The 14,043-nt window shown below is 54.2% G+C and overlaps 5 protein-coding genes across 5 annotated transcripts; all 5 read right to left on the bottom strand.

Annotated features, from left to right (window-relative positions):
- Positions 1-827: 827 nt before the first annotated feature.
- CkaCkLH20_08819 (glycosyl hydrolase family 7) lies at positions 828-7,128 on the bottom strand (the record flags this gene model as incomplete). The annotated part of the gene is made up of 7 exons (XM_038891534.1): positions 828-947; positions 1,005-1,697; positions 4,374-4,738; positions 4,812-5,280; positions 5,346-5,467; positions 5,818-6,430; positions 6,484-7,128. The coding sequence occupies 7 exons, from the start codon at positions 7,126-7,128 to the stop codon at positions 828-830; spliced, it is 3,027 nt and encodes a 1,008-aa protein (XP_038743170.1).
- Positions 7,129-8,535: 1,407 nt separating this feature from the next.
- On the bottom strand, positions 8,536-9,021 carry CkaCkLH20_08818 (uncharacterized protein; the record flags this gene model as incomplete). The annotated part of the gene is made up of 1 exon (XM_038891533.1): positions 8,536-9,021. The coding sequence occupies one exon, from the start codon at positions 9,019-9,021 to the stop codon at positions 8,536-8,538; it is 486 nt and encodes a 161-aa protein (XP_038743169.1).
- A 570-nt stretch (positions 9,022-9,591) lies between these two features.
- CkaCkLH20_08817 (uncharacterized protein) lies at positions 9,592-11,190 on the bottom strand (the record flags this gene model as incomplete). The annotated part of the gene is made up of 1 exon (XM_038891532.1): positions 9,592-11,190. The coding sequence occupies one exon, from the start codon at positions 11,188-11,190 to the stop codon at positions 9,592-9,594; it is 1,599 nt and encodes a 532-aa protein (XP_038743168.1).
- Positions 11,191-11,711: 521 nt separating this feature from the next.
- CkaCkLH20_08816 (uncharacterized protein) lies at positions 11,712-12,516 on the bottom strand (the record flags this gene model as incomplete). Its single annotated transcript, XM_038891531.1, has 2 exons — positions 11,712-12,188; positions 12,403-12,516. 2 exons carry the CDS (start codon positions 12,514-12,516, stop codon positions 11,712-11,714), a joined length of 591 nt encoding a protein of 196 aa, XP_038743167.1.
- Positions 12,517-12,595: 79 nt separating this feature from the next.
- CkaCkLH20_08815 (uncharacterized protein) lies at positions 12,596-13,197 on the bottom strand (the record flags this gene model as incomplete). Its single annotated transcript, XM_038891530.1, has 3 exons — positions 12,596-12,657; positions 12,835-12,901; positions 12,955-13,197. The coding sequence occupies 3 exons, from the start codon at positions 13,195-13,197 to the stop codon at positions 12,596-12,598; spliced, it is 372 nt and encodes a 123-aa protein (XP_038743166.1).
- Between the last annotated feature and the right edge of the window lie 846 nt (positions 13,198-14,043).

The following is a 14,043-nucleotide window of genomic DNA, read 5'->3' as shown; positions in this document are numbered from 1 at the left end:
GATCCGGGGGGACTGACCGGCAGGCTGGCCGGTTGGCGCGGCTGAGCAGCGTTGAAATGGAAATGAAACCGGGGGGTTTTGGTGGGTTGGAGTCCTTGTCTGCGTGTTGTTTCCCCTCGGCTCCTTCTCCCCCAATCCCCCCTCTCTTTGTGGTTAGAGTAAAAAGTGCAGCCCGGTCAGGCGTCATGAGTAGGTAGAAATGAGATGTCATTCATGTTCTAAGCGAACTCGCATTACTTGTTATCAAGAGCCGTCGCTAGAGAGCGAGAGAGCTGCCGTTTCCAGCAAGGGATGAATGATGGTATGTGACATTAAGTACTACTATACTACAACTATGAGTGTCCCCTGCCTTGAATCAACGCTTCAGCCATGACCCTCCACAAACCGCTGCATTGATCAAGAAACCGCTGTCCTTGAGGCAAGCACGCGTGATGACTGACAAGGACAATGAAGACTTTTCCGCTGACAAAAACATCCTCCCAAACGCCAATGATAGGAATCTGAGCCGCAATCAAAGGGTATTATCCAGAACCAGACTGAAAAAGAAAGTTGTAGAAAAGAGGCGTGTGTATGTACGCGAGGTGTATACGCGTGGGACCAATAGCAGCAGCAACAATAAGAGAACCGTGAGTGAAGCTCACGCTGGACGACAAGCTTCATCATAGGTTATCAAAGAACGCCAGTACGACGTGATTGATGTCTGGTGTTGGTTCAGTGAATTCCAAGTCGTTGAGCATGCAATACTGGCGCCACATTACCCACGCGTAATGTTCCCAATCATTCGTTCTTAGAGCAAATCTAAGCAGTTCAGGATTTTGCGGATGTTCCTACTGGTCGAAGACATAAGCATTGACCGTCTTCTCAGGCGTCCAGCCCTGTTCTTCCAGAGTCAGATTTGGTTTCAAAACCCTGCCCAGGAAAAAGAGGCGGATCTTTTTCTTGGAGAGCTGAGCAGTATGTTAGCTGTGTTCAGTTCCAGATCTCAGAGAGCCCAATGTACTTACTGCCGATGCAGCGAGAATCCTGGCCGCGATGGTTTCGATGGTGTCAGAACTTTGGAAGGAGACTGTTACAATCTGGTCGTTCAGGCTAAGGCGAGCCCGCACTTCCTGGGACACGGCCTTGCCCTTCTCCTCTTTCCGCTGAGTAGTCTCATTCTCGAGCTCTTCGCCTGCCAGGTGGTCCTTGAGATCCCGTGCGTCGTCACCTCCGTCTCCGCCCATGGGGTATTGCTCCGTGTCCATGATATTCGGGGGATCAGCCACGACCCACTCGTTGAGTTGGTAGTATTGGCCGGTCGAGTCGTAGGCGCCTTGAGCCAAGTCCCCTGTAGGCAGTGTAATTTCTCCCGCGTCGAGGATGGCTTGGGCGTCAGCGAGACCTTCGTCGGTGACACCGTGGTTAAGGTCGACGGGTATCCAAAGCTTTTGCACAACGGTGTGTAGAATCTGCCAGACTTCGGGATGGCCAGTGACGCGGGTATCGAAGAAGGCGGTGCGCTCACGGTCGAGGGTGGCGCGAGTCCAGACACGACGGTCGTGCGAGGTCCACTTATGCCGGCGAAGAGGCTTGTTTATGCGGCGTTCGGGGGCACTACGGTGGGCGGCGCCGGGGCCGGATGGGTTGATTGCACGGGCGTTGTTCGAGGCTGAGTTGTGTGAGTTTTGCCCGCCCGGGGAACGAGAGAGACAGCAGCCCTGCAGAAGATCAGTCAGTCTGATGTTGAAGATATGGCAGCGTCCGTGGCGCGGCGGCGGGTTGGAGCGTTGTCTGGTTTAGATATCGGGTCGGGTTGGGAGGGGACGTCAAACTTATCCGTACCATAGCTTCAACTGAGGAAAGGGATCAGCGGGAACGACGTTTGTCAAAAGAATGATCTCGGTCCATAGCCTGAGGTGTGATATGATGTTCTGCAAGCTAACGTCGATGAAGTGTCTGAGGATGTCGTTTCGCGAAGTCGTCTGGTTCGAGATAAGATGGGGAGAGGTGAAGAGGAGAAAAGAAGACGAGATCGGGCGATGTTGTTGGAGGTCGAAGTAGACCCTGGACGATGAGCTCCTGCTGGTTGGTCGAGGACGTCAGGCGCGGCTGCGGGTGTGTTGGCGCTGGAGAAAGAGCGACTGACGAGTGTGTATCGTATTTGCGGAAGATGGAGGGTGCGGTGCGATGCGATGCGAATGAAACGAAAGAGAGTACCTAAGAAAGCAAGACGGTGAAAGGCAGCTTCGACCTGCAGCCAAGGCGGTGACGGTGATGGTGACGACCACAAAGGTGCCGAAGAGACGTGTAAGGTATAAGGTAAGGTGAAGGGAAGGTAAGATTGCTTGCTACCTTTACTTCACTTGGTTGACGCAGGCAGGCGGAGGTGGGATGGTGACGACGACCTGGACCTGAAGGAATGATTTCCGCTCTCTTTTCTCCCGCCTTCAGTGCGACGCGGCAAGGAATTCAACGGCAACGGCAGCGGCAACGCGACAGGGCAAAGCAAGAAGCAGCGCGAAAGACTTCAGTGGTTGCAGTTCCCCGGAATGGGATCCATGGATTTGACTAGCAGGGGTCCATGAGCTAACATTATTCCTGGTCCAACACCTGAATACTTGAATACTAAGATACCTACCTCAGTGACGATGGATAAGAAGGTCAATTGGATAACAGTAATAACCAAGGTACAAGAGGCTGTAGTTTAGATGACTGACGAGGTAGGCCTACTGCGTGGTACCTTACGTAGCTAGGTATTTACTTCGTCTTAGGTACTGAGGAAAAACAGTCTGGACCTTGGCTTTTTGGTCCCTCCACGTTCGCATTTTCCCTTTTATTGAATGTCGAATTGCTTGCAGAATCCACAGTGGCTGGATTCCCAACTCTCTGTTCCCGTCCGCACGTGGAATTTGTCATTCTTAAAGGAAAGAAGATTGAATCAAATACAAACAATGGAACGGCTCAGACAGAGATTCGTCTTCGTCTTTCAACTTTTTCTTCATCACCATTTCCATGCCGCCGAATTTATTCTAGCTCTACCTTAGGTCACAAGCGCCTTGGCAAGGGCCTGTCAGACCCTCACTCTAATACAGGGTCCCCCAGCTTCATTTGGGTCCCAGTCCACTTGTTCCATGCGGGCGAACCCCTCCGATGGTGGTCATCCAAGTGTTTTCGCTGGTTGTTGGCGATGCTGGAGAGGGCCGGAAGGTTGCTGAGCCACCTTTGCTTCCACGGCGCGCCTGACACGGCCAAACTCCCCCCATCGCGAAATGTTTGTAAAGTAAAGTTATTTTTTCTTCCTGAAGCCGGCATTATTGACGGTCTCGTCTTGGCGGAGGCACATCTGACAACTCAATTACCAACGCAGCCCGCTGCCGAGAATGGGCCTGTCTCATGGAACCCCCTCCGCCCAATCGAGACACCGTTCCGAGCTTCATGACTCTCGTTATCCTGACCCGGGACTCATCTAAAAAAGTGTGGACATCGCGAGCTATAAAAAAAAAAAAAAAACTTATATTAAGCTATACCTTAGGGAATAACTTTCTATATAGAATATAATATAAGTATATATACCTAGTACTTAATATAATAAGGGTTTATAAAGCCTATAGATATATATAAGCCCTCTTAGCTAACTTTTTAGCCTATATAGTTATAAATAGCCTTAACTACTAAGGTTATAATAACCTTAAAGGGCGTTTCTAGTAAGTATAAATGCTGGAGGACTGACGAGGCCCCCCTGATCCCTGCTTCATGACCCTCGTTATCCTGACCCGGGACTCATCTTTACTAACACAATCCAGATCTGTTTCCTTTCGGGGTCGGATGCCCTAATCTCTGAGAGCACCGTGTCATATCATGCGATCCCCATCACGTAAATCGCCAAGCTCGCCCACGGATTTGACCGCGACCAATCCAGGTCATCCTAACCATCTGAGTCGCTGGCCTTGTCGATTTCAGATGAACCATCTGCGCCGAAGCATCAAACATCCCTGGGAATCCAGTCGTGGCTCCATCGAGGAGCGGCGCCTCCGTGTCATGCCGGCGAACCGTTTTCACCGTGGGTCTATCGCACGAACCCCTGTCCAGATCCACCGTTTTACAACCCTCCAAGCGGTCGATCACCGAGCATGACGTCGAAATGGTCTTGCGACAACATCCCATGAGTCCAGTGCTACCTGATCACCAGTGGTTTTGTTGTCAAAATGCTCCAAGTCGACACAATAATCTTCGGCCCACGAGGCTGCATGGTTCCAACCGTCGAGTAAGCAGATCATCCGCAGTGATCACCACAAGAATCCACGGCATTTCTTGCTACCGCAGAGACACGGAACCATGTTGCCTCGTTTGCTCTTGTCGTTAGCGTCATCATCTTCATGAGAAACTCCGTCGACGTAGTCGAAGGTAAGCTGCTCTCCCGCGGGAATGTCTCGCAACGCGAACATGGCGATATCGTGGATGTGCTTGTCGGCGTGGTCACCCACTCGAGCAAAGATGCGCAGGTTCGGATCACAAGAATGGTTGATGAATCTCGTCGGGCCGGACATGAACTCGCCGTCGATCTCGAGGGGAGGTCCTCGCAGGCGCGGGTCTGGAGAATCCGGGTCGGTGAATTTGTCGAGGGCGAACAGGTATACGTCTTTTCGCTGCGCAATGTCGGACTGGTTGCGCCGGCGTTGCGCCTCCTGGGGCGTGAGGATTTCGCCTATGTACTTGTCGACGAATTGACCCTTCTTGATGTCGGCAAGCGGCCGCACACCTAGCATCCATCAGTCAGCATCTCCTCTCGTCTAGATATCCCCTCCGGATTCAAGTGCCTCAAAGTAGCTTACCCCATCCGGTCCTGTCGGTGCGGAAGATCTGCAGAGGCACCTTGCGGCCGCGCTCGACGACGCGGTTCGGGCAGTCCTTACTGCAGGCGCAACCATCGTGACACTCGTAAATGGGCCGCGACGAGTCGAGGTACTTGGACCTTAACAATCCAGCCTTCGATCCGCTCGTGTGGTACATATACTCCTTTTTCCGGGGCTCGCCCCCGGCTTGGGGGTCGTTCAACTGCTCCGAAAGACAATGGCAGCCGCTGTACTGGCATTCGGTGTCGTCGGAACATCCGCAGCCCGTTCGGAAACTATCCTCTGCGGCCTGGACGCCAGTCCCGAGCTTGGAGTCTTGCAGAAAGCGGAAGGTGGAGGGGATCGTAGCGTCGTCTTCCTCGTTTATGATCGTGATTGGGTAGGCCTTGTTGTTCGGATAGCTTCTAATTTGACACCAATGGCAGTTCTCGCGCTCTTTTTCAAGGGCCTGCGATAGGAATGAGTTAGTGAAAAGTTGGGAGATCGGGAGGCAGAGAGCTCTAGAGGTCGTACTCGTGCAGAGGCCTTCGTACCTGCCGGCTCCGAGGCGCCGTGGTGGAAGAAATGCCTTTCCGTCACAGACTCCATCTTGTCATGACTTTCTTGCTTCGGTTGAGAGTCGACGACGAGGCATGCTATCGCGAGATTTTGCCTTGGTAAGGGGGGCGATGCGCCTTCAGTAAGGTAGAGCAGATAGCGGGGTTTGCGACGGGGAAGCAATTGGCCAAGGTAGCCACCAAAAACCACTTTACGCGACGCGTCGGTCTTTGATGACTAATCACACAAAGGTGGCCTACCTAGGTACCTATGACATTCTCTCTGCTTCATCTCTCTCTTCTTCAAACTTCCAAGTCGCCTTTGAACAAGACTCAATCACGTCGCTTTACACAACATGACAATCATGCGTTTCAACAGGGTGTTTCTCTACTCAATTGCTTCACTAGCTATGCTGCTACAACCCTCTATATCCTTCGCCTGTTCTTACACTCAGGCTTGAACGTCGAACCAAGCTCGCCCCATTTGATGTTGCTGAAAGTAACGACGGGGTTCGGCTCAACCTTGACGACATTCACCGGGAAACCCTCCGTCTCATTACACGGCCCAGCCTCCGGCGCACCGTCCAGCCAGCGCATCGCACCGCCCTCGTCCCACCAGATGCTGAAAGCAAGCACCATGCCCCGATCAAACGAGTCGCCCATCTCCCGGTGCGCACCGAGCTCGGTAAACCTCCGCGACCCGGTCGCCGCGCAGAACTCGTCGTTGAGGTAGTTTACCTGCGGCAGGTCCGGGTTGTTGACCGTCTCGCTACGGATGACACGCCCGTCCTGCACGTACAGCCGATGGATCTCGGAGAGCTCGCCCGCTGCGTTGGCCGGGAACTGCGTCACCACGGTGAAGGGCTTGGTCGTGTCCACCGAGAAGTTGGCGCCACGGCCGTATTCGTGCGGGTTGTTGTTGCGGTACGGGTTCCACGCGCATCCGTTCTTGTCGCAGACGCCCTCGAAAGCACAGTCTTCGCCTTCACAGAGGTAGACGCCCGTCTGGTTGCACGGGTGAGGCGCAACGTGGCTGGCGCGGGAGTTGGCTTCCCAGATGTCCTGTCCATGTGTAAGTCGCTGTAAGGTGCCTGGAAGGGCAGATTTCAGCTTACCATCTCGTTGCAACAAGCTCCATATCCTTCAATGTTGGCCTCGCCGTTGATGAACGGCGTCGTGTAGCATTGAGCATCGCAGTATCCGGTGCCGTGAGTAGCGCCTCCTTCATTCAAGCTCGATTTTCCGCCGTCTGCGTACATCTCGGACAGATACAGCGCGCTGTTCATACCACATGGGAGGCGCGTGACGTCAACATCAAAGGTGAACTCCATGCCCGTCAGGTGCATCATCTCGTACTTCTCCTTGGCCGGGTCGAGCAGGTACACGCGGGGAGACACCTGCTTGCCGTCCTTGAGCTGGTACATGGTCATGGCCGCGCCGTCCGTGGTGACGCCGACACGGGAGTAGTCATCCAGACCCTCCTGGACACAGTTCTCCGCGCACGCCTCCTTGGTCGGGCATGCCGTCTCGTTGGGCGGGTTGCCCCAAGAGCCGCAGCTTGCACCGTTGGCCTCCTGGTAGACGTTGTGGGCGAGGGAGTCGAGGACGACGAAGTTGTTCACCTCGGTGCAACCACCGGCCTTGGTGCAGCGCCAGGTTGTCAGGGCTGGGTGGTTCTCCTCAGGGCCGATTTGTCGTTGGGCGGAGGCCAGACCGAGCAGGAAGGCGGCCAGGCCGAGGCTGGAGAGGACGGGAGCCATGATGTTGACAGAACGACCGGATGGACTTGGAGAAGAGAGCGTCTGTTACACCTGGTGGTCGCAAGAGTAATCACGACATGGCGATGGCGCGAGACGGCCGCTTGCTCATATATGCTGACGGATTGACATCTTCCGCTGAGCAGCATTGTTTCTTCTTTTTCGCCTACTTCCGCATCCCTTGCGGGTGTCCAAGCCCCAGCGACTCCCTTCACGAAAGAATCATATCCGATACCCATGTCGCGTCAATCCCGTTGCGATTGAAGGAGGCTCAGGCTCCGAGGTTCTCCGCCGGCTTGTCTTAGCGCTTTGCCGTGATTGATAACAAGGGATCTATGCAGCAGAGTGAGGGGGCAAGGTGAACCGAGAAATAGCCTTAGCTCACACCCGATCGTGAGCCATTCGTGGCTTCACGGTCCAACGGGCCAGGAACCGCGTCGAGAGACATCTTGGCGCTGCCTCCAATGCGACGCTACCTTTCGCTACTGTCCTAGCGCAGACGAACCTGCATATCGAGCAGCTACATCGTCCAGTAAGCTCGCTAGACAGTAGAATGTCTATTGGCCGGCTGCTGTACCTGGCAGAAGCGAGCTACCGGAGAGAGATCTAGGCCTTCCGTGGTCAAGTATCTTGAAAGCAATGAATAGATGTCAATACACGGGCAAAAAGGGAGGTTGCAAATGGCTCCCGGGCATCCTAGTCGACTTCCCCAGTTCTCCGCATGAAGCTCTTGTATGGGAGAACCGGGATTAAGTGACCCGATCCAAGGACCAACAGCCGCTGGTAGTAGAGACTGGCGAAAGCTAACGGCGCAAAGTAGTGGCATCTCCTCAGGAGACTTCATGGTGACCATGAGACTATGGCATGGGACATTTTTGCCAGTCATCTCAGACCTTGCGGTTAACTTACATGGCAAGGACAGTTGTGACATTGAATCGTAAGAGACCGCAAAGAGACCAGTTCTTAACCTTTCACGTATCTGGGAGACACCAAAAGAAACCACACCCTTACTCCCGGCCAGTTGGGACACGGAAGAACTCATCGCAATTTCCGTGCCATCCATACGTCCAAATCAGTATGGACGCCTGCACTCCTCCAATAATTCAATTCTACCGTCTTTGCCCGGCTGGGCAGATGGACGTCTTGAACCCCAAACCACCACTCACTCGCGATTCCAAAATGAGGGGATTCGAGATCTCAGCAGATTGATTACACCCACATTGTACTGCAAGGCACAATTTCCCCTCACTCACTCCGTCCAGTCGTTCCGAAGTTCTGCCTCCGGATACGTGAACCGACGTGAATCACCCCTCGTCTGGATCGCCAGACCCGATTACCCGTTGTTGCTGGACACATTGATGACCACCGAATCAAATTACAGATCTCGAACGTCAAAGTCGCTGCATTACCTCAGATCTCTAAAAACGCCTTATGATAATCCTTCCAGTTCTTCTCCAACTGGCCCCTCACAAGACTCGCCCAGAGCTTCGAGCACTTCACCTCCGCGACCTCCTCCAGCTCCAGCCCGCCGTCCTTGGCATCCCTCACCGTCCACCGCGTCTCCAGCACCACGCCCAGCGGACAGTCCGTGTGCACGAAGCAGCCGTCCGCGGTGAAGGTGAACTGGTAGTGGCTGTCGGACTCGCGCTCCCAGACCTTGGACAGCACGGGGGTCGGCACGGCGTCCGTCACGCTGTAGCAGACCGTCGGGGCCAGCGGGGTCACGTCGTCGGGCAGCTCGGAGAGGACCTTGGGCGTCGTGCCGATAAAGGTCTTCATGTTCGGGTCGCACTTGATGTGGTGCTCCGGGTCGTGGAGGAGGCTCAGGACGTGCTCGCGCGACATCCGCGGCGGGACGGGCGTGGTGTGTTTTAGGGTGAAGGTTGTTTCAAACATATTCGCGCCTTGTGAACGTATCAGCTATCAAGAGTGTGTGAATCTCTCTCTCACTCGGAGTGCGTTGAGCTAGCGCGCGGTTGAGCGGAGTGATATCGGTGCACGATGTCAAGCTTTATGGCAGTTGTGAGTACGGGGCTCGCCACCGGCCTGATGCCGTTACTCATAATCGCCACGTGGGATTGTCGTGTTAGTAGATTCTTATAAATATTCCCATCCAAAAGATCTAGATTCGCTTGAAAAGGTTCCTTCCCTTCCGTGCGATGTGTGTGTCAGGGAAGTTCCTAGCGTAAACTTTCCCGAACACCATCTATGCACTCGACGACGTGTATCCGATCATCCGTGCCGAGGCCGTGTTTGATCCCACCGGAGGACAGAAGGAACCGTAGCTCTGTGATTGTGGTTCACGGTGTCTCTCTTTACGGCATTTAGTAAACAGTTGGCCTTAGTCTCGGTCCACGGAGGGCGGCACGGCAACTTGAAGGTGGTTGAATCATATGTTGTAATCTATATATTAACCGCTTAGTCTATACTTGTGAACACTATTTCGGCTCTGTACGAAGAACTTATTCAATTCCATAGGAAGCCGCCAATCCTTCTCCACAAGCCGTTGGGATCATACCGTTTCTGAACCACCTGCAAGAATCGCTGGTTCTCCTCACCGTAGCTGGCTTGCACCGGTTGGTTCAACAGCGCGTAGTTCATGTATCGCGGGTTAGTACGGTAGAAAGTGGTCTGCTCAGCTGCCAGAGCACCTTCAACGGCATTTGAGCTGAGTACACCAGGTGAAAACGATGCTGCCAGACTATCTGCTTCCTTGCTGATACTCTCAACAAATCCAAACATCTTCGCATCGTTCCCGGCATCCATCCAGGCGACGGTGTAATCGATCCAAGTGATGTCCCCGGCGTCGGCCTCGAGTCCCATCACATTCTTGACGCCTATGACTTTCTCGCCGGCCCTCACCACAGGAGCGGGCACTGGTACCAGCGCCATGGAAAAGATGAGGCCGTAGTCTGCTCCTCCTGTGCCGCTGGCCTTGTCCCGGAAATGCTGCCAGTGCTTGAGGTACAAATCTGCACCATGCGGTGCGGCGAGGTTCGGGAATGTGTGGCCGCCGATGAGCCAGCGTGGAATGGGCAGATCGCCGTTGTTATTTGACGCGATGAGGGTGGCGTAGCTCTGTGTAGCGGTGGTATCTGCCAGCGGCTTCGCTGCGTATAAGGCGGCGAACGGGTTGGCATCACCCGCTGGTGGCGATGAAGCATTGTAGAAGACGTAGACGTTGATGAACGACAGTTGTGGATTCGCACCTCCTCCCATGCTGAGATAGATGTGCGACTGGGGATCGTACTTGGCGGTGAAGGCCTGCGTCGCGTTGAAAATCTGACTGGCTTTGTCGATGGTGAAGGATAGCATTCCACCCCAGACCTCTGTCCTCTGTGAATACGTCTTGAGTCGGAAGCGTGTAACAATACCGAATTGGTTACCGCCTCCTTTGAGGGCTCGGAAGAGGTCAGGCTCTGATGTCTGATTGACGTTCGTGATGGAGCCATCGGCGAGAACGACCTCGTAGTCGAGCACATTGTCGCATGCCAGACCGTGAAGCCCGCTGAAATAGCTGAGGCCGCCTCCGACAAGAAGACCACCGACACCGATCGACGCGAATCGTCCACCGATGACGGTGACCCCTTCCCGCTCAAGGGCTTTGTACACGTCCGCCCAGCGCGCGCCGGATCCAACGATGGCGTAACCCTTGTCTGGAACGTTTTCGACTCTATTGATGAAGTCCAGAGAGACGAGGACTCCGCCGTCCGTGTTCGACCAGCCCGGCCACGAGCCGTGACCGCCGCTTTTCACGGCGAACCGGACATCTTCGCCGCAAGATGAGAGCACCCTCACGATGGAAGCGACCTGAGCGGCGTTTTTCGGCTGCGTAATACATGCTGGACTCAGATTTCCGGCCGCCTCGTTCCAGTACGTGCCCCGAACCGTCTGATATGCCGTCGTGTTTGGAGTTGCGAGTGCGTCGGGAGGCAAAGTCGCAGCGAGAATCAGACACGCCTGCGCTGATGTTGAGCAGGAGTAGCCCTCGACCACCGGAGCTTTCGATGTGAGTAATCCTGGAAAGAGCGCCCAGAACAGCCTTTGCAATCTCCTAGTCCGCATGTTGGCCGATTTCTGCCGCGAGGAAGTTGATGCTGGGCGAAGGACATAGCTCCCAAGGGAGAGATCGTGGAACGGACAATTCGGACTTTATGTACCCCTCCCCCGCAGTCTCTCAGAGACAATGACGCTAGATGTCTCCGGCTTTCTCGGTGGACTTGAAGGTTGTACGAATAGCGACCATGTCGTATCGATCCCACCGGCAGTTACTGAACTGTAAGTCGGGCGGAAGCGCGCAATCCTGCGAGACGTACTGACCAATGGGGTTGCCGCGCCATTCTTACAGCAAAGTCAACTACATCATAGTTTCTCGTCTGTAAGCGGTTTGAGTCGTGCTCTCGTATGGCCAGGATAGGAAATGCTGCGCTCAGTATCAATGCCTGGCCAGCATGTGAGCTCTCAATCAGTAAATGCAACTTCCTGAATGGCTTCACAATGCTAGTTGCTCCTAGCTGTTAATTCATTCAATTATTTGTAAATTCATCGACGAAAGAATCGAATACTCGCTCGCTAAATGACTGGGATCACTGCCAGTTTGTCTTGATAACATCCATAATCACACCGTGGTCCTGGTCCTGCTTCAAGCCGCTGACGACGACCACAGCAACGACGCCCTCGACGCCCTGCACGCGGATGGGCACGCCGCCGCCGTGGATGGCGTACTTGTTGGCCTGCTCGGTGCTCATGCAGAAGAGCGCCGCGAACTCGGTCTCGTTGCCGGCGAACTTGTTGTGCAGGAGCCAGGTGCTGGCGCCCCAGCGGAGGACGCTGTTGCGCTTGCGCTGCACCCACGTCGCGTTGTCCGGGAGGGTGCCGGAGCCGACGGCGGTCTGGAAGAGGATCTGTTCGCTGTTGGCGAGGGCGATGGAGACTACGGTGGGCTTGCCGGCGGCGGCGAAGGGGAGGAGGCGGGCGTAGAGGAGGTGGCCGAGCTCGTTGGCATCCTCGGCGGTGAAGCGGTCAAAGGTGAATGAGTCGCCGTCTTGCTTGAGGGCTTCGACCTGGGTGGGTTCGTCAGCATGCTGTTTTACGCTGAAATTGGTTGAGCGCTCTCAGTTTTTGAGTGATATGGCTGAGAGATGGAATTGAAAAGATGAGGTGCGACTCATAAGTTGTTGTGGCCGATGAGAGCGAACGTTGAGTATGAAAACGCTCAACGACGGACATGAAAATCCAACATCGTCAGAAAGCTTCAAGGCGGCACGCTAAACTTACATCGGAGGTCGGCGTGGGGATCGGAACGGGAGCGGCGGGGTTTCGGATGGCCTCGAGGGATTTCTCCAAGCCGTAGCCTGCGGGGTTGCGGCGGGTATAGACCTTCTGCGACATGTTTGCGGGGAGTGGTTGAGACTAAGGTTGAGGATTGCTGTGTGTTCTGAGAGTGCAAGAGTTGGAAGCGAGGTCGGGACTACTTGGTGATGATTCGGCAGTCGGTGTACTTGATGAAGATGGAGATGAAGAGGAATCGTCCTGTAAATACTTTGTTCAGTCAGTCTTGTTCCTCATGATGCGAAAACGGACGTATTTAACATCCCCACCACGGGCCAAGCTGTGGCTCCCTCCGCTGATGCAAGAAAAGCCCACTTGGTGTCCCATTCTTCTTCAACTCTTACAATTACCCCATCGGGAAGAGCGCGGGTTACATACCGAGTCTGGGATCTCCTGCTTGGGCGGCTGTATTCGTACGGCGGATGAGTTCGAGACGGACGCTGTTCTGTCATTCGGGAGAGACCGTCGTTCTTCAGGTTTCTTGCGAGGTCTTCCCACCTTGTAGCGACGAGTTATCCCCCATAGTGTGATTCGACGCTGGAAAGTCGACCTGCTAATCTTGATGCCTTTGGTCGCGAGGAACTTCACGATGTTATCAATCGTTTCTCCACGTTTCCAGGCATCGACGATCTCGCCCTTGTAGGGTTCAAGATCATGCTTCACGAACAAATGAACTGGAGGCGTCCGATCGGCTGATCCATTCGCTGCGGGGTTTCCGTCTGGGGTATCGACTCGAGACATCGGACCGGAGGAAAAGAATCGCAAATCAGTGATGCTCAATGCCCAAAATCGATGCAATTGACCGCATTCACGCTTGCGCCAGGCGCGTTCTGGGTTCAACGGCGGTGGGGGGCTACCCCCTCAGTCGGGGTCCACCCGGCAACGGCCGACAGGCCCCGTGGGATCAGATCGGCCGAGACTCCCCGGTGCAGCAGCCACGCCACTCCGGCGCGGTCTTCCGCCGTTAATCGGGACAACTCCGGCAGACACTTTCTCAACTTCTTTCGAGCTTATAAAGCATTTTCAGAGTTCATTATAGCCTGCGTTATCCTGTTTCGGTCTTTCCATCAAGCATGGATACTGTCTCAGCAAAAACCTGGGGTAAGTAAGCCTCGGTGTCATCCGAAAGCGCCGGGCTCAACTGGCGCTTCCCGTTCCCCAAAGTAGACTAACAGACCTACCGAGATGGAACCGTCTTGTAGTCTGGATCATGTGGTTGATCTTGAGGACATACCTTGTCTGGGCAGTGTGCTTGGTTCGATAATAGGGCATGTTCCTGCCATTCAACCAACCTACAAAACTGATTGACAATCACCTGAAACCGACGTTGGGCTCTTCTAACATTATACGCAGTCGATGATGGAAATACCCAAACTGCGAAACTTGGCCCTATAAGTGACGACCCGGTCCATGGATGACTGAGAAGCAATCATAGTCATAATCCTCACAACTGATTTGCTTTATCGACGCTGATCGAGACAGAAGCTGATGGGCAATGGACGTCTAGAACCTCGAAACAGTCTCAAAACAATCAGCGAATAAGCAAGCTCTAGGCTGATACGAGGTTTTCTTTTCTTTCCTTTTTCT

This window comes from Colletotrichum karsti, assembly GCF_011947395.1.
Source record: "Colletotrichum karsti strain CkLH20 chromosome Unknown Scaffold30, whole genome shotgun sequence".
Classification (NCBI taxonomy): domain Eukaryota; kingdom Fungi; phylum Ascomycota; class Sordariomycetes; order Glomerellales; family Glomerellaceae; genus Colletotrichum; species Colletotrichum karsti.
Note: the sequence above shows the minus strand (reverse complement) of the source record. Positions and strands in the feature narration are given on the sequence as shown.